Source organism: Haemaphysalis longicornis, unplaced genomic scaffold (assembly GCF_048455015.1).
Source record: "Haemaphysalis longicornis isolate Haplotype H1 unplaced genomic scaffold, Haemaphysalis longicornis Haplotype H1 scaffold_9, whole genome shotgun sequence".
Lineage (NCBI taxonomy): Eukaryota > Metazoa > Arthropoda > Arachnida > Ixodida > Ixodidae > Haemaphysalis > Haemaphysalis longicornis.
The window spans coordinates 50407244-50430274 of record NW_027526460.1 but is presented as its reverse complement, the minus strand read 5'-3'; the positions used below and the strand labels follow the sequence as shown (position 1 = coordinate 50430274).

Here is a 23031-nt window from a genome sequence, read left to right as displayed (position 1 = left end):
AGCCCCGTATGCTTCCGCATCACTGGCAGCATAATACAATGTTTAGAAAAAAGAGTGACGCGCAATAACGTCATGTTTATTCGGATAACAAAGATACCAATGGTTATCTGTTCTTTCACTGCACGCGAAGAACGCGTTGTGGAGTGGGGTGAAGAAATGCAGGCGCACAACGTATTGCTGTACAACAAGGCGTGTCCACCGAGCTGATTACTTGCAGATAGCTGCTAGGCCGTCGGAAGCCCCCCTCTCACTTGTAGCAGGAGCAGTGCCGTTATCTTATCATCTGACACGGCGCGGCAGCTACTGACCTTGGCAGGTTAGACGCGCGCGCTTGCATTTAACACAACTGCGTGCTCATGACTAAGATAGGATGACTTGGCTTCAAGACCAAACACGCAAACATGATTTTTGCTCTTGGCTATGAAGAATGGTAGACGGAAAACGGCAAGGACAGCTGTTCACAACGCATACATGACGGTGCCGCGCCAGCAGCGGAGCACATTTGTGCGATTTCAACTGGATACGGATTGGCTGTAGCTCCGGCTTGGCGAACCGGGCGTGCGCCTCATGTAAAGACGGCCAGCCACATCGTTATCACCATCAAACAATGGCGTCCGCCTATGAGTTTTTTTTTTTTTTTTTTTGTAGCGGTGTGGCCGCACCGCGCATGTTTTCGGTGAAACTAAGCGTCCTGAATGTATAAAAAGTTACATATAGCTGGCGCTATGCTTATTTTATTGTAAAATAATTGTTCAAACCCAGCCCAAATCATTGAAAATTTCGTTGAAGCGAAAGCAAGCCTGACAAATGGTTCGTTGTGGCGAGGACTTTGTTGCATGGACTTCTATGGCTGGCTGACGGGGAATTGGAAATATTTCGTTGAAGCGGAAATTTCGTTGAAGCGGCGTTCGTTGTAGCGGGGTTCGACTGTAATCAGCCTAAGCGTGAAGATGGGGGACAATGCCAACTGGATGCAATCAATTATCGGTTCTCGTCTTAGTCGTGTCGGCCTTCAGATAGGAAGTGACAATGGGAGGGGTGGGCTTCTGGTGAAGTGCTAGGGGCCACACAATACTGCCCAGTGGGCTGCATGCGGCTGCGGGCCGCAGGTTACCGACCCCAGCAGTTGAAGCATTGAAAGATCTTCCATACTACAGTCGAACCCATTGATCTCCACTTAGTTGCTGGATGGCGCTTTACTCTAACGCTTTAAAATTGCTAGTAGTACTCTTGAAAATTTGGCATTTGTGTGGACATGAATCCGTAATGGTAATAAGGAGCATTGATAACTTCTATGAAATGAAACATTTTATTCACGAAAAGCTGGTCATCGATTTTTTTCACATCCTTGTTTACTACATGCATTATCATCTGCATACGTGACATATCGGTCTCCATTCGAGACCTGTCTTATCGTTGAAAGTTCGTCATAAATTAAATCTGTCGTTAGTCACAGAAATGAACAGAGCTCGGTAGTCATCAAATGACTGCCCCAGCAGATGCTTCTGAAACCGATCCAGGACGGCTCGCAACTTCTACGAAGTTAGCTGGTTTCCGTCTTTGTTTGAGACTCTCCATTTCGTTCACCGGTGCAATGCCATTTTGGGGCACATTTTGTGCAGAACTCTTCACGACATGTTTGTACTAATGTGGCGCTGCTTTTGGGTAAAATAGGTAAAACAGCTCTGGCCTGATCACTTTTACACCGACCATCGTTGAAAGCTTGTTGACAGTTTGCTGCAGCTTGACGTTCGCCAGGTGATGAAAGCCGGACATCAGAAGTTGTCGGCTTTCAGGCGTTTTCTGGGTGTCTAAAAGGGGGCAGTGTGTGTCTTCTATCAAGGATTGCCTTCTCATAAACAACTTATTTTTCAGCAAGTAGCACTTGAACAGCTTCTTGTTGTATCCTGACGTTGCAAACTTGGAGGCTTGATATCATGACATCAGTACCTCACGTGGTTTTACCTTTCCTTGAGCCACCGCTATAAAAAGGCGAGGCTCACAAAATAAAGCGTTCACTATCACGGCGATCTGCGTGCTGTGTTGTTATCGTCCGGCCACCCTCAGTCCCCGCTGGCCCAGGCGGGATAGCACTTCTGCTTTGCTGCTGTCTGTGAGCTTTCAGCAAGTTCTGTTAACGAGCTCCACATTTCTGTGACAACCACAAGTGCTTTGTAGAAGCTTTGCCGTCTATTCGGGACAACAGAAGGTGGCTTCTTGACATCAGATCCAAACAGGCCATTAGAAGCACAAATTTTGGTGTACTTTTGGTGGAGCTCGTTAGCGTGCTTAAATAACGCTCCAAACTTGATCACTACGAATCGAACGTCAGACATGCATGGTAAAGAAATGGTATGGCCAACACTTGAATGAATCGGGTATGCCAAATCTTTCACAAGCAAGATTTGGGTCCCTTTCGCATGGCAGATTTCTCGTACCATTTTTTGCATGTACCCCGCTGAGTCCGTGGCTACAGCCACAACTTCCTTCCACGTCTTGCCTACACTCAGGCGAGCCTTGCTGACTGCCATAACTACTGAGTAGCTGTTCGAAGCATTTACTCTGTCAACGTCGACCAAAAAAACCTGCTTCTTCATGTTTCTTTGGCTGTAGCAGCACAGGAGGGTGTTGATAGTTGGCACTCCAGTGATGTCTGGGGATTCGTCGACAGTGACACTCACTTTCACATCTTGCATATTACTGCGTATTCCAGCCGGAGTCTTTGTCTTGTTGGCAGGGGCTTCGCGGCCTTGTAGTATTTGCGCACGAAGTTTCCTAGTGGTCCGTTCATCTTGTGCATGCTTATTCCACCTTACACTAAAGCATGAACAAAGTCATGGATTACGCCATCCACTTCAGATTCTTTCACACGTTGTCTGCTGTCTGCTGAGATGTTTCCACCTTCTCCGCTTCTTGGGTGGACATCTTGAACTTATTTTTACGAGATGACGCTAGACGCTTGCGAACTCAGTCGTAGAGCTTTTTTGCTGTGTTAGTGGCCATCTCGGTGTTGCAATATTTGCATTCAAACGTGCAGCTCTGCCTTCAGTGTCTTTCGTTGGGATCTGAAGATCTTCGTGCTGTTTACACCAGTCATCCAGTGTCTTTTATTTTCATCCCATCTCCAACACTCTATTTTCCTGTGCTGCATAATGGATGGAGCCTTATGTTCGCAACGATGAGCTTGTGCTCACCAGTTGCCTTTGGAATGGGAAGTTACGATGGCTGTAAGGTTCGAACGCGGAGGTCGTTGCACTGCCATGATGCCAATTAGGGACTGCGTCAGCCGCCAAAGTGGCTACTGACAATTAAAGGAGCCATGAAGACAAAATACAAGTTGGGTTTATTAGAAAGACTGCTTAATCCCGATAACAATGATACCAATATCACCGCAATCTTCGAACAAATAACGGAGGTATTAAAGAAAACGTGTGAAGCAGTCGCGACCCCCTAGCCGATTTCCCGCAACTTTTCTATGACGTCACAGAACCTTTTTTGTGCGATTGGCGGCCGCCTAACTGACCTGTCGCGACGACAGATGACTGGACGTTTGTAATGGGGCCTCTAGTTCCATTTGACCGCATCACTTGAATGCTAACGTGCAGTTAACGCACTGAAAATTATATTTTATTGTTGGCCCGTATGACGTCATTCTTGCTCATAACACGTCACTGTGGCGCAAAATTTGAAAGTTTTTAAATACTTCTTGCTTTCTTTCGTTAAAAAGACATCTTTTGTGGCTCTAATGGAGCTGAGTGAGATACTGAATCCTAGTTCTTCTAAATTAAACGAAGTTGTATTTTCTCTTCATGGCTCCTTTAAGCTGCCTGCATGCAAGGTGTGTGCGGAAATGAGCGGGGGCTGCGACTACGGTTACAAAAGGCACGGCTCCCTTTCAGCCTTGGGTGGCGTGCCACCCGCGCGGGTGGCACGCCACCCACTAAACATGGCTATACTCGGTTACAACTTAAAAACGGCAACGGAAGTTGACGCTGTGCCTCATCATCACAGCCGGATGTTACTTCGCGTGCCGCAAGTAGTGCTTTACTGGGAATATTTTGAACATGGCACAAACCGTTTCCATAATGTTCTGTACTTAATACAGTTAAACCTCGATGTAACGAACTTCAATGTAACGAAACCCTCGATGTAACGAACAATGGAATTTTTCGTAACTTCAAGTGTATGCACACCATGTATTTTCACCCTCTGTGTAACGAAGTCCCGTTTGCCGGAATTTCAATGTAACGAAGTTTCATGGAGAACTAGGCACGAAATTTAAGTTGTAGAGGTATATTTTGGGAGACGCAAGCACCGAAATGAAGTCTCAATAAAACGCGAACGGCAACACGGGCCCGCCCAATGCCACGGATGCAGCAAGCCACGGGTCTGTGAGCGAGCCCTTTGCCTACAAACTGCATGGCGTGCATACACGGCTGGCGCACTGTTTCTGTTTCTGTCGGAGATTAATCATCTACGCGGGCATCAGCGTTAACCGCATCGAGCGTTTTCTCCCCACAAAAACTCCGCACCCTGCAAGCCACAGGCGCGCTGGCACAGCCGCAGAGACCACCCGCAATGTGGGTAGCTCCAACGACTGCTTCGAACTGCTCGCTGAAACGCAACTGGGGGGGGCAAATAAGAGGGGCACACAAGAAAAAAAAAAAAGTGGATAACGTTAGTGAAATTTTCACAGCAAAACGTCATGCGTGCCGCTTACGAAAGCGCCCATCAAACATCCTCCGCGGTGGTAAGCCTAATCTCCTCTTGCAGGGCCATCGCCGCCGCATGCCGCCGTTTTGCCCTTCGTTCGAGTTCGCTCATGCCTGTTGGGTTTCATCGTTCCAGCAAGCATTTGTGAATCTTTATGAGCCTTGTGCGCGCGTTTTTTTCACACCCGCATCCGCGATTGCACGCTGGCGGCAGCTTCTGCGCCAGGAAGTGACTCGCGCTGCACTCGGCAGTGGGAGGAGTCTGAACAGTTTCGCCAATGGGGAGGCGTGCACCCTATGGTGGGAGCTTCGAAGCACTCGGGCATGCAGAGGATATTTGATGGGTGTTTTCTTAAGCGGCGCGTATGACGCTTTACAGTGAAAATTCCGCCCACGTTACCCGCTTTTTTTCTCGCATGCCCCTCTCATTTGCCCCTCGAGTTGCATTTCAGTGAGCGGAAGCGGTCGCTGGAGTTACTCGCATCGTGCGGGTTGACTCCGTGGCTGCGTCAGCGCACCTGTGGCTTGCGGGGCATGCTTTTGCGGGGAGAAAACGCTTCATTTGGTTCACTCTGATACCCGCGTAGACGATTAAGCTCTGATAGAAACAGAAAGAGTGCGCCAGCCGTGTATGCGCGCCACGGTTTCTTTTGCAGGAAATGCTTCACAGGATGAACACTTCATTAAAACCGCAAATTTCAATGTAGCGAAATTTCAGTGTAACGAAGTAAATTGCGAATTTTACTGACTTCGTTACATCGAGGTTTAACTGTATGCTTATAAAGTACTGCAGCAGCGACGGCAGACAAACTATGCGAGGAAAGGCAGACGATATCGCGCATTCATAGCATCTCCTTTCAAAACGCCCGCGCCCGTTGACATCCGGGCCCGTCGCTTAGGCGGAGTGATGTCGTATATGAGCTATTGCCGTTCTTAACTTGTTCCCGAGTATAGCTCACAGTGCGTGCCTTGCCGTTTATAGTTTTTTGTAACGTTTGCCCTTTCTTCACTGAGAGCCAGCAATGCCACCAATTTCAGAATCTTGCTGTTCCTGTCAAAACAGAATTCTTCACTGAGAGCCAGCAATGCCAACAATTTCAGAATCTTGCTGTTCCTGTTAAAACAGAATTCTGCCTTTTTTGGGGAATCTTCAGCAGTAATTTTGCCCCAAAAGGAAAAAAGGGAACTTTAGTGGATGCAGGGAATTTTAGAAATCTTGGAGTTAAAAGGAAAAATAGTGTCAGTAAACCAGACCTCCCATCATTTATTACTTTGTTTTCTTTTAAAAAGTTCCCTTACACTTCGTTAGATAAGCCACAAGCATCTCAGACTGCTTCCAATCCAGTTCATAAATCTGGAGTACCCCATGAGAAGGATCCAATAAAGAGGGAAGAGGTGGTGGCTGAAGGGCTGAAGCCTGTTCGCATGTATTCCCGCACAATATACAAAAAAGTATTTAGGGTGCGCCTTAGTCTGTGAGCTGTCAACAAGAGATGGCGTTTGCAGTCCCAGCGCTGAGCTAGTTCAGTTACCCCAAAATCTCTCATTGCTTTTCATACAGGCAGTTTTAACTTGAAGCTTTAGCAAGCAAACTAAGCATGCTGCTTGGTACAAAACGCGCAATGCATAGTAAAATGCTGCTAAGCGGCAGATGTAGTGAAATTTAATTCACGCTGATGCCCTGATTCTTTGATAGGCATCTGCACCCAGAGACACGGGTGGACAAAGTAGGGGGTGGCGCTAGCCAGCGCCCAAAAATAAACAGGATTCCACGTAAAGATCTGTCAGCTACTAAACGAGAATGCAGGGAAATTTTCAGGGAATTCTTGAGAAACTTGCGGGGGGAAATGCTACAAAATAGAGAATTTCTGAACCAAGAAATGGGAGTTCTTCTTCCCAGTGCGAAACATCACTGCACGGGGGATGCAGAACGCTACATGGCTTTGAACAAGATCTACCGGCAAGCGCGCCTAACTTACCGTGACATTCTATGGAGGCTGGCTGAAGAAAAGTGATGATAAGCGTTGGGGACCTCACGGGGGAAAAAACAACCTGTGCCGGGAACATCTCGTGTGTTCGCAGCGTGGTCAGCTTCAAATGCATTTACCTCTTTCCTTTGTAATCATTTTTGTGTGTGTATGCAGGGGGGGGGGGGGGGGGCGGGCGTGAATGGGCGGGCGGGCGGGAGGGCGTGCACAGGCTACGAACTCGCAGCAGCCTGTTGAGAAAGCACGGATAAAGAAATGCAGTGCTAGAAAACAGGGTGAGAATGCGCTCGTTTGTTTATATTGCCCGGGGCACCCAGAGATAATGGTGGACTGTCAGCGCACGATTGTGCAGATCGCTACTGGGAAAGGGGTCTATTCGGGGAGAAATATGGTTTAACCCGATTCTCCTGAACCATGCTCAGGGGGTAAGAATTGGGTAAAATCGAGTTTCACCTGAAAACGAGCGACCCTAGATATAAAGGACTAGTTCATGCGAAAGTAAGGCAGTTTCACCCATAAAGTGTTTTTATAAATGACATGTGCTTTTATGGTGTCGAATTCCTTAGCTTGCTTATATCGAATTATTCCCTATATCGAACTGATAGCTGTTCGTTTGCGAGTTCGATATAACCGGGTTAGATCGTAACAGAGTTCCCACGGTAACTCGCCCATCATTCCATTTGGCACATTTCAACTTTGCGACGGAAAAATGAACTTAGATGAAGAAATAGTTTTTTTTAAATTTGTCAGCTAATTCATAAAAATGTGTAAGTATTCTGAGATAGTCAATGCCATTCTGGATAATTGTCGTTGACTGTGGTGCTTCAAAATTTTGATGCTCCTAATTCTAATCGTTGGTTAAAGTTACAGTAGAACTCCTCCTGTAGGGCTGCATGTGTCTTTTACCGGAGGCGTGCTGTTCCGCCTGCACTGCTATTCACTGCTGCTCCTGGCTTCTCCCTCTTTGCGTGCGCAGTTTGGAAGACGCCTGTTCCCGATCTACGTGGACTTCTTTGTGCGGGGGCTGACGACGGACATCAATTTCCTCCAGGCCGCGATGCACACTGAGAACTGGTCCAACAAGCGCGAGCTGGAGATGCACATGGCGGGCGTTCTGCTCAAGTTGGCCACGCTGTTTCCCACCTTCCCCGAGGTTGCTCGCGAGTGCGTCCTCAGTTCCTTTGCCCTGGACCCCACGGAGGAGAAGCTGGCCCAGTTAGAGTGGCTCACCCAGCAGGCGATGCAAGCCGCGTTAATCCGGAACGTGGGCCACCTGGCCGTCATGCCTGCGGCGGGCCACCCGGAAGCCAATGGCGGCAAGCCGTGCCGTTGCGGTGGCCGGTGTGTTGACAAGCCCGTGCTGCAGCGCACAAGCTCGGCCCAGGCCGACGGCAGGCCCGAGTACGAGTACGACTTCTGGCACCCCATTCTGAGCCAGCAGCTGCCCGGAGTGCCCTACACGCTCCTCAAGGACTTGGTGTCCGTTCTCGAAGGCGTCCGCCCGAGGGACGTGCACCTGTGCTCGGATTGGCGCCGTTACCTGGTGCGCTTTGAGACCCAGCGGGCTGCGCGGCGCAGCAGGACACCCAACGAGTACTGCGGCAGTGCCGACAGCGAGACGGACTCTGCGTCGGAAGAGGACGACCAAGAGGAGGAGACGAGGCGGACGCAGGAACAGATCCGCAAGCTGATCGACTGCGCGGGGATGCCCGTCAAGCGCAGGGACAAACGGAGGGCCAACGCCAAGTGCAAGTCCTCGCGGAAGAAGAAAAAGAAGTGCTCCAGGAAGCACAGAAAAGAGGCTGAGGTTGTGGACAATGCCGACACCGACTATGGGCTCCCCGGGCTGGAGTCTACGGAGCTGGAGATGACAGGTCTCACTTCGGCGGAGCTTGGTCTGACAAGGCTTGGTGGAGCGGGGCTTGACTCGACGGAGCTTGGTCCAATGGAGCTTTGTCCGACGGGGCTCGAATCAACCAGCCTCGAGCCAACGGAACTAGATGCTGCGGGGCTTGAAACAATGGGCTTAGAGCCTATGGAGCTTGACGCTGCAGACTTGGCACCGCCTCTGCAGGAGGAGAAGGTGCATGATCCCCTCCAAGACGTAATGCCCAAGGTCAAAAAGAAAAGCCAGAAGAAGGGGTCGCACAGGAAGAAGGACAACTTTGGCGTTTCGAGTGTTCCGAGCGGTGGCGGGTGCCTCCAGACGTTGCGAGTGGTACTGGAGCGCTTCGACAGGCTGTCTGGGGTCGCGCCCAATCACCTCTCGGCCAAGAAGAGTGCCCTCAGGGTGGTTCCTGTGCTGTCCCTTTCCAACGTTTCGCTCGAGGACGAGTCAAAGAGAGCCTATCTGTGGACAGACGAAACCACTGCCTCCAAGCAGCCACTGTCAAAGCTGAATCTCCCCCAGGGGCCAGCGTTTCAGAGGGTGGCCAACGAGTTTGAAGCCAGGCTGCAGACGACACCCCTCAAGCGTTTTTTGCGGAACCAAATCAAGAGGCCCACCTTCACGAGCAAGAAGGCTGTTCCCGTAAAAGTGTCTGTCCGACCGGCGAAGAGCCCACCTCTGACCCCTGGTACAACAGCCAAGCTAGTTCCGGTCTCCAAGGCAACACCTGCAGTTGCAGCCTCGAAAGCCGCAGCTGTGGTGACAGCCCCAAAAGCCACATCGGTGGCCGCATCCAAAGCCACAACTGTGACCTCCCCCAAAGCCACAGCTGTGGTGACCACTCCAAAAGCCACAGTGGTGACCCCGCCAAAGGCCGCAGCCGTGACCATGCCCAAGGTTGCGGCAGCTACAGTGGCCACCTCCAAAGCTGCAACGGTGACCACCTCTAGGGCACAATCGGTAGCCTTGAAAACATCGCCTCCAGCTACCGCCAAAGTTACGGCTATGTACTCCTCGAAAGCCGCTGCTACCATTGTGACGGCCCCAAGGACAACCTGCTTAGCTCCACCAAAAATCGTTCCCGTGGCTGTTCCAGCGAAAGGAGTTGTTGCGTGCGCTGCCAGAACCCCGGGCATTGTCGCTGTGAAGTCGCCGGCTATGCCAGTCTCCAAGGCGCCTCCTCACGCAATAATTACCAGGACCCAGCCCATGACAGTTCCTCCCAGAGCACCTGCGGTCATAGTTTCGAAGGCAGCCCCCACAGTGGTCACAAGGGCTCCCCCCGCCATAATTTCAAAGCCCGCTGTCACCATCATGGGAACGTCGCCGCTGCCTGTTTCCAAGCCTGTGCCCGCGATGGTGCGCCCACTGAAGGACTATGCCAAGGCTTCGAAGCTGGCAGCGGCTGTCTCGGGCGTCCCCTGCGCGGCGAGAGCGACTGGGGTGCCGCAGAGCGCCCCTCCCGTTCAGGAGGCCGTTCCCATTCCGACCGCGCCTACTCCCCCGGCTGAGGTGTCGACAGATGCCATAGATTTGCCCAGGCGCACTGTGGAAACCACCATTCAAGTTCAAGTCCCCACGTCGACTTGCGTGATGTCCCCGACACCACCTCCCTTGCCGAGCCACGTCGTGTCTCTACAGCCGGAGGCCCCCGCACCAGTCGTTCAGGCGGCTCCCCACCCAGTGGTGCCAACCTCTGATGCCTTGGCAGAAGCGGTTGTTGCTGCGTCGCAGGCAGCGGTGGCGTCGCAGGCGGTCTCGCAGGTGGTGTCGCAGGCCATGCAGCAGATGACATTTGTCACAACAACGGCACCGATGCCGCAACCGCAACCCAGTGTCAGTTGCACGGTGCAGGCCAGCCAGCCGCATGTCACCAGCCAGCCGCACGTCATTGTCTCATCGGGCTCGTCGCTCATCACAAACGTCTCGACGGACGCGAGTCAGGTGCTGGGCCAAATCAGGCAGGGCCAGGCCACGGTGCTCAGGTTGCCCGTCTACTCGAGGACGGTTCAGCAGCAGCTGGGCCAGGCGGGCGTCAAGACGGACGGGCAGGGCAGCGTCTGCATGCTGCCCATGAAGTTCCTCAACGCCGCCATGCTTTCCGGGCAGGAGAAGGTGCTGAACGTCGGGAACCAGAAGATAGCCATCAACGCCCTGCCCAGCCTGTTGGCGGCGTCGACGAGTGGCGCCGCCACGCTGCCCACGACCGTGTCGGGAACGGTGGTCAGCAGTGCCTCGCCCAACATGGTCTCCGCCAAAATTGTGCCGACGGTAATGGGCGGCCAGAATGTTCAGCTGCAGCACCAGATTCAGCAGCTGGTGCGACTCAACACGATTCCTGGCGCCATAGCGGCTCAGGTGAACGCCTCGGGGAACACCACGGTGCTCTCGGCCGACCAGCTGGCGGGCCAGACTGGGCTGACCAACATCACGGCCCTGACCCTGCCCCTGCAGGGTGGACTGATGGGAGGCCGCGTCATCGCCGGCAAGATCATGATTCCCGTCAACAGCCTGCTCCAGCAGGGCTCGACCCTGTCCGCCGGAGGCATGCCAGTCATCATCCTCAAGAACCAGGCCGGGGGACAGGCGAAGATCATCACCGACGCCACAAACCTGGCGCATCAGGTTCAGGTTCAGCAGCAGGTGCAGCACCAGGTCCAAGTCCAGCAGTCCATACAGCAGCAAGTGCAGCAATTGCAGCAGCAGGCACAGCAGCAACTGCAGCAGCAGGTCCAACAGCAGCAGCAGCTTCAGCAGTTCCAGCAAGTTCAGCAGTTGCAGCAGTTGCAGCCGAACGGCACAGCGGTGGCGGGGGTTTCGGGCGTGAGCACGGCCGCCACAGTGTCCTCCTCCGCCGTGGATGGCGCGGGGGCCTCAGCAACGACTTGCACGATGGCAGGGGCGCCGGGTGCGACAGCGGCCGTCAAGAAAACTTGGATGCCGATTCGCAGCAAGCCGGGCGCCGTGGAGTACCGCAAGGCCTGCAACATGCCTCCTGTGAAGGTCACAAAGGCCAAGATGCTGGCCCCTGTCTCCTCCCAGCAGCAGCAACTGCCCATCGTGTACACCAGCCCGCAGGCCACCGTGTCGGTCACTGGGGCCGCCACCCGCGTCGTGGCACAGCCCACCCTCAAGGCCAACCTGCTGCCCGCCGGGGTCACCCACCTCACCGTGCCAGGTGGCGTGACGGTGGTCGCTCCCACCTCGGTGGCGGGACAGATCACCATGCCCGTCACGCAGAAGATACTCACCACCGCGCGGCAAGTCACCATGCCGCTCGCCCGGTTGCTTCAGAAGCCTGCGCCGACCGCGTGCAAGCCTGCCGAAGCAGCGACGTCGATTCTTCAACCGCAGACTGTCGTCGTCTCTGCAGCGCAGGCCGCGAATGCAGCGCCGGGGATTCCGGGCACCTTGGTGTCCTCTGCGCCGAACGTGGCATCATCACCTTGCATCGTTCAAGTGGGCCCGGATGCTGGAAAGGCCGAGGAAGACGTCCCCAAGCCAGAGGCATCCGTGGCTCCCGGCCCCCCAGCAGCAGCGACAGCCAAGCCAGCGCCAGCCGCCCTGGCCAGCCAGCGCACCGGCATCCACCTGCCCTTCCCCGAGGACTGGGTGGACCCCAGCCCGAGCGGCGCCACCTATGTTCCGGTGAACAGCGCGGAGCTGATGCCCACGGGCCGCAGCGAGCGGCAGCGGGAGGAGGAAGAGTCGGCCAAGGCCTACCGCCGCAGGAAGGCTGCGCTGGCCATGAAGGCGCGGACGGCGCCCGTGCCCAAGCCGCAGCCCCTGTCGCAGTCCACTTCGAAGTCGCTCACAGCCATCTGTGATGCAGTTCGCTGCAGCCTCATGGTTGCTGAGGAGGAGAAGGATAAGGTGGATGCTCAAGTAAGCAGAAAATCTAAGCTGCACTTTGCACTTACACGGGCTCGCCTGCACGCTGGAACTGATGCGTTGTGTGCGCAGCAGTGAGCTGCTTGCTCGGTGGTGGTGCCTTCTTGTTTCTATGTGTTGTTCTTTAATGCTAGCAGAGCTTTGCAGCATTTAACAAACCTAAGAGGGGTTTTTAATTGTTTCCATGTGTGGTTTCGAAGGCACGAACAACTGCTATGTTTAAGTAGTTAAGACTGAAAATCGGCCAAGGTTTGTTTCCTGAAGTTAGTTACTCAAGCGAATCAAACATGCACAGTCACCGTATAAGATTCTCAAAACGTCTAGGCACAACCTAAAAATCACACGAACACAGAGCTGCATGCTCTTTATTTCTGACGTGCGTCGCACCACTGCCAATAAGATCAGTAATGGGGGTTGCAGTCGGTGCTTTTGTGTTATTGCCTGTTTTTGGAACCACTTCAATCTTGTGTCACATGATATTACAAATTTTGTGCTTTAAGTAAAAGCATTCTATGTTTCGTGAAAGCTTTTTGTTTTGAGCAGCGCCCGTAGCACATGGTGCTGGGAGGTTTTGAGGAGAAGCAAAATGCAGGCTTCTTTTTCTGGCACCAATAAAGTTCTCTGACACAGTTCCTGCAGCAAGGCAGAGGCATTTTGTTTCTTGTCTTACACTTCAGCTATCTGAAGGCCGTTGAGCGAGTCGTCTTCAGCTTCCCAGTGGTGGCGGTTAGGGCAGTTACTAAACTGGAAAGAACTTGATGGTGAAAGCAACGTGTCAGTGTTTGGGATATTCAGGGGCCATAGATTCCTTGGCCATCGAAAGTGAATGTATAGGTACACCTGAATCTGCAGCCTGCTCTTAAAGCAAAGCACCTTAAGGCTTCTAAAAAAGGGATTGTGTTTAGCCTCGGATGTAGCCTAAACATGTTGTGTTAGTCTGAGAGTCACATTATTGGCCATTCGCACATGGCCATTGGTGACTTGAACGAACTATGGTGCGATTTCGAGCACCAGAGCGCTCAAAGTGAGCTTAGCTCGTACGGTTAATTAAGTGTGGTGAAGTTTTCTGGTCTTTTTCTTCATTTTATTACTTTTTATTCATCTCGTTCTCCAGAAAAAGTAATGCTTGGCTCGAAATTTAACCAATCTCCATTGCAAAGAAATCCTTTCGAAAGAAGCTTAGGTAAAGTCAATTCATTTGCTAGGAAAGGTTAGCAGCGCTGGCTAAGTTTTGAGAGGAAGAAACAGCTGAAGTGATTCCTAGGAGCAGCCAAAATGTACCTGAAATAAACGACTGAGTTGTTCCTAGAAGTAGCCAAAATGTACCTTAAACTTGCACATATACCCATGAATGCAAGTGCTCAAAGCAGGAAACTTTCAAAACTCCCTTGGCAATGCTTCTGCAGCACATTTTATGGAGTAGTGTAGGATTTACACTCAATGGAACTTCAGCACGGGCTTCCTGATGTGGCTTTTTTTTTTTTCAGTTTGTGCAGGATTGTGAACACACAAAAGAACATGGTACAAAACAAAATGTATGTTTGCACCACTTTCACTGTTCATTGGAAAGCATTTTTTAGGCAGAAGAGCAGCTGAGGGAGCTGGTTGGAAGCCCTTATTTTTGTGTATCTGTAGACTGTGGAAAGTCTGCGTCCTTGTTTTTAACTGTTTTCGTCTCTTCACTTTGCTGTATAAGTGTTAGACACATGTTCAAATAAACAGTTGAAGGGGAGCAGACGTCTGTCTTTCTGTTATTTTGTTTGTTTCTTTGTGTTTCTGTAAAAGTTTGGCAGCAGTGCATTGAGTGCTTTGGGGATAAAAACACGGTACCCAGCAGTACACAACAGGGAACTCTAGGGAAATGCTGGAATGCCCCTAGAGTTCCCTGTGGCCTAGTGCTTGCAGAGTGCAAGCTTTCTTTGGAGGCAGTCATGCAAGATTACCTACCAAGTTTGGGGAAAAGGGTTAGGGAATTAAGGAATGCAGAAGTGCTAATCTCCTTATTGAACAACATCAAGTACTTTTATTATAAGTTTTGCACCGCAGGCCATGTTTTGGAGTTCTGCCGCAGATTATGTTTTTGGGATATGCAAATAAATTGGGGCAGATTGTTTTTTGGAGTTTCTTTGTTAGCATGTTGGCTGTAGACAAGAAACACTTGGATGATATTGCTCAGAATCCTGCTGCTGTGCAAAAAGGCTGGGCTCACTGGTGACTGTTGTGCCTGTGGGGGTGGCTAGTGCATACAATGCTTGATGCACTCTGCGCCTTGTGTGTGGCTCTGCGCATGCCCAGGCTTTGCCTAGCTGTGCAGTGCTATTCTAGCGTTGTATCAGTGTGGTGCACATGGTCTGAAATGCTTTGCAGCCACGTGCATCAAGTAATTGGCTTCAGATGCCATGCCAGCTTTTTCACACACTGCACGCTATGCTTGCACATTGGAAAAAAAAGGGGGGGGGGGGGGGCGCTGGAAGAGGTGTTGAACTAAAGCTAAATAAATGTCAGAGGATAGAAGGAGAGCTAGATGCTAGTGGATAAATAAAGCTTTGTTGACAGGTTGACAGAATTTGTCCTCGTATATTACCAACCAGTGTGATACTTCTAGCAAAGCATGTAAAAATATGTTAACACTTTCTTGACCATGAAAAAAATCAGTTATTATTTGGTAGTCCAGGAAATATTTTTTTCCTGCCACAGAAAATGACTGATACAAAGGATAGGGCTTTTCAACAGTATTAATTTCAAACAACAGATTTATTACGAATACTATCAGAAAATTATCAAAACAAAAAAGTAACAAGAAAAAAATTGAAATATATACTTTGAATAGAAGGCCCCTATAAAGTAATACTGCAAATATGAGCTCTGTAAGTACAAAAGTTGTTTACTTAGATACAAAAATATAAGCACTAGTTGTATATCATGCCACTGCGCAGAGCAGTTTCTCAATGTGGTGAAACAGTTTCTCGGCGCAGCAGTTTCTCAACACTGTGCACACGGCGCCAAGTGGTCCCGCCCGAAGTCAACACCCTGCAGATAAGAGCTGCGACGTTTAGAACAGTCCAGATAATTTTACATCAATGCGCAGCAGCGATGGAACGACAAAAGCGAAACCTACTGGCGGATACCTTCTTGACTTTGTGGGGCGGTTTGGCGCACTTTTACCGTCCATACTTAAGTTTGATGAATCGAAGTTGTCTGACGTGTGAGGCTACCATCATCCAGAGATGAAAACTTAGATTCATTGGAATCTGTCAAAATTCGCCATTCCCTGGGAGCATCGGCAAGCGGCATCAATGCCGCAACCAAAATCACATGCGCCCAACTACGGAGGACCTTTAAAAATCCCCCCCTGCGACGGAGAAAAGGAACTCAAAAGTGAAACTGATAAAATACTTCCTTTTTTACCCTTTGGATGGCGTTAGCTGTCCAAAAGTTTGAATTTGTATTCAATAACATACTATCGACGGGATGACAGGTGTGGTCACGAAAGTGTTAAAGTGCCACCTTGCACTGTACATGCTAGGAAGCATGCATTTAGAAAGCACCCAGCCTAATGAAATGTTGCATGGTTATTGAATCGGCTGTGATTTGTTTTATTGTGGAAGCACTAAAGCAAGAGTTCCAGCTCTCTTTTTGTGTCACTGTATAGATGCGTGTTGCTAAACAGGCAAAAAGGAGAAAATAGAGATAGTTTTTAGTGCGATCCAGTGAGCTTTAAATGTAACTAGCTTGAGTGTGCATGGTTGTTTATAAATACAGGGGTGAGACAGCTGCGCATATTGCGCATTTTTGATACAATGCCGTTTTTCTGCGCCAAGCTGCTCCAAAAGCATAAAAATTGCGATAATTGCGCCAAACTGCTCCAAAACGGCCTGAAAGGCACGGATTTAGATGCTCATGTAAGTTTCAGCGGGGAATAAATCCTCCCGCATCCCGGTCGCCCCTTTCATTGTCGGTCAATTGCAAACGCAGAAACAGTACAAGTAGAGATACTTAAACGAAGCAAACGATAGCTTCTAAAAGGCGATTGGCTTTCCGTCCGGGTTCGCTGAAATGGCCTTCCCGATTGGGCATCGCTGTGGCAACAAACATGGCCGTCGCCTGATCCGGCTGCAACTGTGTACTTCAGGCGCTCAGTGTGCATCGCCGATATTTCCCCTGATTTATTTTACGCTATCAGCTGGGTTCCAGTCTTTTAATTCTATCTGTTGTGACTCTGAACAGTGAAGTTAACGCGGGAATAAGTTTTGAGATTGGTGCCAGATTACGGGAAGCTGCGCAGCTTGAAAGTTCATTGCAATGTGAAGCCCACGATTTCGGCGTGGTTTGTTCTCGAGTGCAAAATGCAGTGCGCGCGTCAATAATCGGGGTTCGTGAAGTGAACTTTTTGGCTCGTTGCGGTGCTACAAAACACTGAGTTGTTGCTGTGTTTGGAAGCGAGATCGCGAGCCTCGGGAATGGAGCGGTACACACGAAAGTTGCGGGCTGCGATATGGCACCGCGACCTGTTCAGGCAGCGCCCAATAGCCGCATGACTGCATGGTTACCATAGCACGGGAGCAATAACACTTTATGTATTCGAAGTGAATTTAATGCCAAAATCTAGGTGGCTAAACATAGCAACGCTACTCAAATGACTATGGGGTGAATGTGCGCCTCGGGGATTGAAACGGGTAGGCTGGTGGGGCTATGTGACCGTTAGCTCGAAGTTGCTCAACCGTTGCCGTGACTACACTCGTTCGTACAACGCCTGGGATTACAAAAATAATAATTTGAGCATTCAAAGGGTAAAAAACGCACCGTAATTTCAGAGCCCTTAAATCTGATAGCGTGTACAGCAGTTTCGTTAATGTTGCGTACACCGCAACACAATATCACCAGTTAGTGAAAAAGTAGTGCCATTAGTACTTTGCGATGCTCTTAAAAACACTTTTGCGTAAAGCTGTTTCAGTGTTCTGTGTATTCAAAACGTATTGAAAAGTGTACTTGACCCCCAAAATTGCTGAAAACATGATTTTTTAAGCTCATGAGACGACGTATTAAATGTCGTAAACTGCCCCAATACAAGATTCTTCTGCTCCAAAATCGACATTTTTCTGCTCCAAAAACTGCTCCCAAATCTGTTTCAGCTGTCTCACCCCTGTAAATACCTTGCTGCTAAAATGAGGTTCTACTGTAACCAAAGCGCTTTGCACTACACAAAGGTCTGCTCGCTGCGAGCTGAAGTAACACCATCTCTGCTTTTCCATGAGACTGTTGCACATGGCCTTGTGGTCCTTTGTTTGGCATTCTTTTTTTGCAGCATAGTTTACAGAATGTGTTGCAGCCAATGGCACTATCATTCCTTCACTTTTTTTTTTTTTTTTCTGGGACGAGTGTTATGAAATTTGTTGCAGCCATTGGGTGCACTTCTTCTGTTATGTTTTTTTATACCTGCACTATGGAGCATGTCAGCTAAATGAATGTTTTCTTTTTCTTTGTGTTTTTTTCCTGAAGCTCTTTAAAATGTGTCTCAGCCAATGGGCATTTAGTGTCGCTGGGAACGGGCTTTTTTGCTCAATGGGCCATTTAATGATTTCAGATTCCTAAAAATAAATGCTACGAGGCAGAGCACAAGTTTACTCTACACCATGCTGTTTGGGAGCTTTGCGATTGTTGGCTGTTAGCCAGAAATGGGTTTGACATGGAGATGTGTTGCTAACATTACCAGGTGAAAGGGCCAAATGAACAGTTTTTGAAATTGATTTCAGCTTGATCCACGTAAGTATTTCATTGCATGGAGGTAGTGCGACCACAAATAAAGCAACAAGAAAAACGTTTTTGCACTTCATTGTTCAAAATGTTGTTCATGGTGTGCTGCGATATAGGCCATCGTTTTTAAGATTGGTAGGTTCTAAAAAATTGCGGAAGAGTGTTATGGAAATGATGGGGCTGTTTATTTGGGACTGTCAGTAGTACTTGCTAAAGCAGTGTGAACTGGTCGCTGATAACGGTACTTTAGAGGGAAAAAATTCCTATTCTATAGGATTCAATTTTAATGCTCGGGTTTTAAATAAGCTGCTGAACTGGCATGCATGGGCATGTTTCCCCTCTATTAGAGAAACTTTTGCGTTTTACTTTAGCGGATGGAATATGCATGAGCACCGTTGCGACTTTGCAATGTGGCAGGTATTTTATGGTGCCATAACTGAGTGTAGGCTGTGGAGGTTTTGCATGTAGCTATTTTATTCTGTCGCTCCAAACAACGAATTTAAGCAGCCACTTTTTGTTTGCAATAGACCTGGCAATTTTCTTCTGGTTTCCACGTTCGTCTCATGTTGCATCAATTCATGAGAGCATCAAGTTCTGCTTGAACTTTAACCTGGTTGTGACTATGTTGATGGTGAAACCCTAATTTTGATCACCAAAGCTGTGGGAATTGCCTCAAGTTTGCAGTAAGCTCACAGGTCGCATGAAAAAACTGCACCTAAAAGTATCGTCTCTGCTAATTTCTACGTCTGCCTCTACTGTAAAGGTATCAAATCAAGAAACTGAGTCTTAGAGAAGTTTATCATGCAAGTGAAAGTTTTACAGAAGGGAGGGACGTATAGTCGACCACATTGTTAACTAGCGTTCGGGAGCGGCGACTTTTCATGCGTCAGCGGCATATGACGGAAGCTAAGTTGCAAACAGGTCGAGTTCCAAACTGGTCGAAGGCCAATTTGCAAACAGGCCCATCGTCTGCTAGGCTGTTCCTTCCTAAGAGCATCATAAGATTGAAAAATTTCTGCTCGCCCACGCAAGATTTGGCCAACTGTACATTGGTTTCGTGCACTGTTAGGCCACCCCAGAACCTTTGCAGCTAGAGAATCCAAAACCAAGATTTATATTATCTTGTTGCATGCTACTCTCCTGATGAGACTGCCTTTTTACCACAGCCATGGTGGCTGTGGTAGAAAGGCAGAGAGGTCATGGGTTGAATTTGTTGGGCAAAAAGATGCCGCTTTCCACTTGTGAAACACTGAGAAGTTCTCTTGTGTTCCACAAAGCGTAATATCTGGGCGTAAATAGCTTTTCTTTGCAACGCTCATATTTGTGCTTCAGCCTGCTGTAAGCTACTGCATGCAACTTGGTGCGCTTCACTGGCTAATGCTTGGTGACCTGTTAGATAAAACTGGATCGCATGCTGTTAGCATACCTGCTGCATCTTGCTTTTTATTGAGCCTGGATTTCGCTTCATTTTGAACTGGCGGCAGGGAATAATCTTTTCAAATTGTGTTGCAGTTTCAGATGTCCGGTTAGCATAGAAAAATGTTATATTGGCATAGAAAAATATTAGGCTGCAGTTATGTTTGCAGCCTGAACTGTAAATTTTATTTCAGGTATTCCTCCTGACATAAGCTTCGAACGATGTAGATCTAACTTCTGTGGACCTCTTGCTTAGGTTGTGTGGAATTATTTTGGGCATCTGGCGGAAAGTGTTTTGCTGTTCTTTTTCTTTTTTTATGCTTAGGCTACAATCAAGGAGTGCCAGGAGTATGAGCTGGACTACTCCAGCGATGACTCGTCGGACTGCAGCGTGGAAGACTTGTTTGAAGAGAGAGCCCTGCTGCGCCGCCTGCAGCACGAGGAAGAGCTGAACAGCATCCTGTACGTCTCGGACTCTGTGGCCTCCGAGCCGGACTGTGATCCGTACCAGTGGTCTAGTCAGTCGTCGCTGCTGCTCGAGCAGCTCAACTCGGACGGCGACGCTCGGGACACCATGACGCCCTCCTCGGTGGGCGATAGCGCCTTCGACGGCGGCTCTAGCCTCTCCAAGAAGCTCGCCCTCAAGGCCAAGATGTCCGCTTCCCTGGGTGGTGGCGGCTGCCAGGAGAACGGGCTACAGTCGCCCTCAAAGTTCCTGTGTGACCAGTGCAATCGCGGATTCTTTTCGGCGTACAACCTGCGCCGGCATCAGAAGAACGTGCACAAGATGGTGTTCAAGTCCCTGCTCGGGTCGAGGGACACTCCGTCTCCTCAGCAGCGGGTGGTCGTACCGACGAAGCCGTCCTCGCGGACCGCAACAACAGCCCCGCAGTCCAACAAGGTGGCGAAGCTCTCGCCCCAGCCTCCCAAGCGCACCCTGTTCAACGTCGGCGACGACGACGACGAGAGCTCGAACCCGGACAAGGCGTTCTGCGCGCAGTCTGTGGACGAAGAGCAGAGGCTGTCCTTCGAGAGTACCGGTCTTCCGTCCGACTCGGAGGAAAGTCCCCTTTACGGCATCAAGGACGAGCCGTCGGAGCCCGGCATTTCCTCCCTGATCTGCGACAATGCGTCGTTCAACGTCATTCCGCAAGCGCCGCTGGACTTCTTTCCCCGGAAGGAAGACAACCGCCGAGAGCTGTCCCTGTCTGACATGGTCGCAGGAACTGGTGCGAGGCAGCAGGCTCCGAAAAGCTTTGTCTCGGCGCAGGCCAAAAGCAGCGGCTCTCCTGAGCTCTCGAAGAACCTCGACCCGGCCGACATTCTGGAGTCTCTGGAAGTGGCGAAGATGACCGCCTGGACGACAACCGGGGGCGTTGGCAGAGGCGACGCCGTGGCGTCGGGCGCCATGGTGTGCAAGCTGGAGGACGAGGTGGGCGACGCGATGGAGGCGGAAGAGGCTGGCCTGGAGAGCCTGCTGGGAAAGGCGGCCGAGGCCAACCACGGCGGTGACTCGCAGGAGGACGACATCGACGACATCCAGCCCACGGTGCAGCACATGGGGGTGTCGGACATGAAGGACGATGAGGGCCAGGGCTCGCAGGAGCCGTGGAACGCGGCCGACCAGGCAGCGCTCCTGGAGGACATCAAGGCGGTCGAGTCGCTCGGCGAGTACGGCACGGACAGCCTCGACTTCTTTGTGGCGCCCCGCAACGTCATGGCCATGCAGGACCAGGAAGGCCTGCTCGGCTTCGGCGACAGCTCGCCGCCACCGCCACCGCCCCCGCCACACATGGACCACGACGACGACGCGGGGGAACTGAGTGAGGAGTCCGAGGGAGCCGCCACTCCACTGGTCGGCGAGAAACTCCTGGAGCCTCGAGCTGAAGATGCGATGGGTGAGGAAGACAAGCCGTGCACAAGCCACTGCCGCACGCGGGCACGAGAGGCATCTGTCAAGCGCAGCTGCCCTTGTTGCGAGGACACGTTGCCCAAGAAGCGTCTGACGCGAAGTTCGTCGTCGGGTGGCAAGACGCGCTCGGCGACCAAGAAGGTCCGGACGAGATGATTTGCGCTGGAATCTCCCGGGGTGTGAGAGGCAGTGGTGTGTTGTGCCGGTTAAGTGTTGGGAGGGCTGCCCTGTGTGCCTGCCTGTGATAACAATAGTGGTGCGAGTTGGGGGCAGTGCCCTTGTGAAAAACTGGAAACACCAGTGCTGTGGGGCGAAGGGGCGAACCCGGTATTGCAATAGGAAGTTCCACTCATCTTACCATAAGTTCTCTCTCTCTCTCTCTTTTTTTTCTTTTTTTTTTCTTTTTTTTTTCCTTCGTCTTTTCAAATGATCATTGAGAGCACGTAGCAGAGTTATGCCCTGTCCAAGCATTTGTTTTTATTTGTTTCACTTGTTTTCCTGGGTTGTTCCGAGAGATGTTTATTTGTTGTTTTGGCCAAAATCCGGGTCCCACGTACTACTACTCACTTTGCGCGCGGTAGAGACTGGTGCGGCGAAGCCAAGATGCTTGTTATTTTTTTCCCTGTGGGCTGGCTGCAAGCGACGCTGTACATAGTGTTGGATGAGAGTGGGAGAGTGCAGTCAAGTTTTGCTGCTGAGATATATTTTACAAAGATTTTCTAAAGCTAATTTATGACGTGCCGCCGTGCTTGTAAGTTATTTGGCTTTTCTGCTCCCCTTTTCACTTCATCGGGCCGCTTCGGCGTACAATCAAGCTCTCATCAAAAGGTCTTGTTTTTCTTTTCAAGCGTGCGTGAAAAGACAATGGCGGCACAGTCTTCTGTGCTCCCGTGGGCATTTGCCAAGGCATGGCTTTTGCGTGTCTGTGGTGGCGTCTCGTGTCTTGCATCTGCAGGCGTGTTCCTAGTCATGTCTGCGTTGCAGGTGGCACTCAGCGGTGGGAGACAAGTCGGAATCGTGTTTTTAACTGCGCCACGCATACGGAAAGTTGAATCGTGCAAGACTTGGCACAACAGCATCCAACCAAACGTGTTTCGAGTGGGTTTTAACTTGTGTACATATAAAGAGCATTGTTTCCCTGCACATGGATGACTGCTGGCACCTGTAAATACCCCCGTCTAAAAGCATTCATTTTTTTTTTTCCCCTTGTTTTTGACAAATGATAAAATGTAAAATACTTGTCACAATAAAATAAAACTTTTTAACCCTGTAATGGTATATTGAAAACGCGAGCCTCCAGATCTTGGTTCTTTGTCTCAACTGTAGGTGCGCTACTAAATTGCTTCACATAGGTCGACAAATGGACTGTGGAATCGCACCCAATGCAGAGATAAAAGCCAGGCTGTCCAAGAAAAGGTGTTTGGGAATGCTATGAAACAATTTCTGTAGTACTGGTGTATGTGATGATTA

The 23031-nt window shown here is 50.3% G+C and overlaps 1 protein-coding gene across 1 annotated transcript in view; it reads left to right on the top strand.

The window, feature by feature from the left end:
* LOC144152077 (uncharacterized) overlaps window positions 1-22826 on the top strand; it is a 55922-nt gene extending 33096 nt beyond the window's left edge. Inside the window, exons 6-7 of the mRNA XM_077683286.1 lie at window positions 7677-12473; window positions 19975-22826. Coding sequence (XP_077539412.1) covers window positions 7677-12473; window positions 19975-21717 — 6540 coding nt within the window. The 3' untranslated portion in view covers window positions 21718-22826. The remainder of the gene's footprint in view (window positions 1-7676; window positions 12474-19974) is intronic.
* The last annotated feature ends 205 nt before the right edge of the window (window positions 22827-23031 follow it).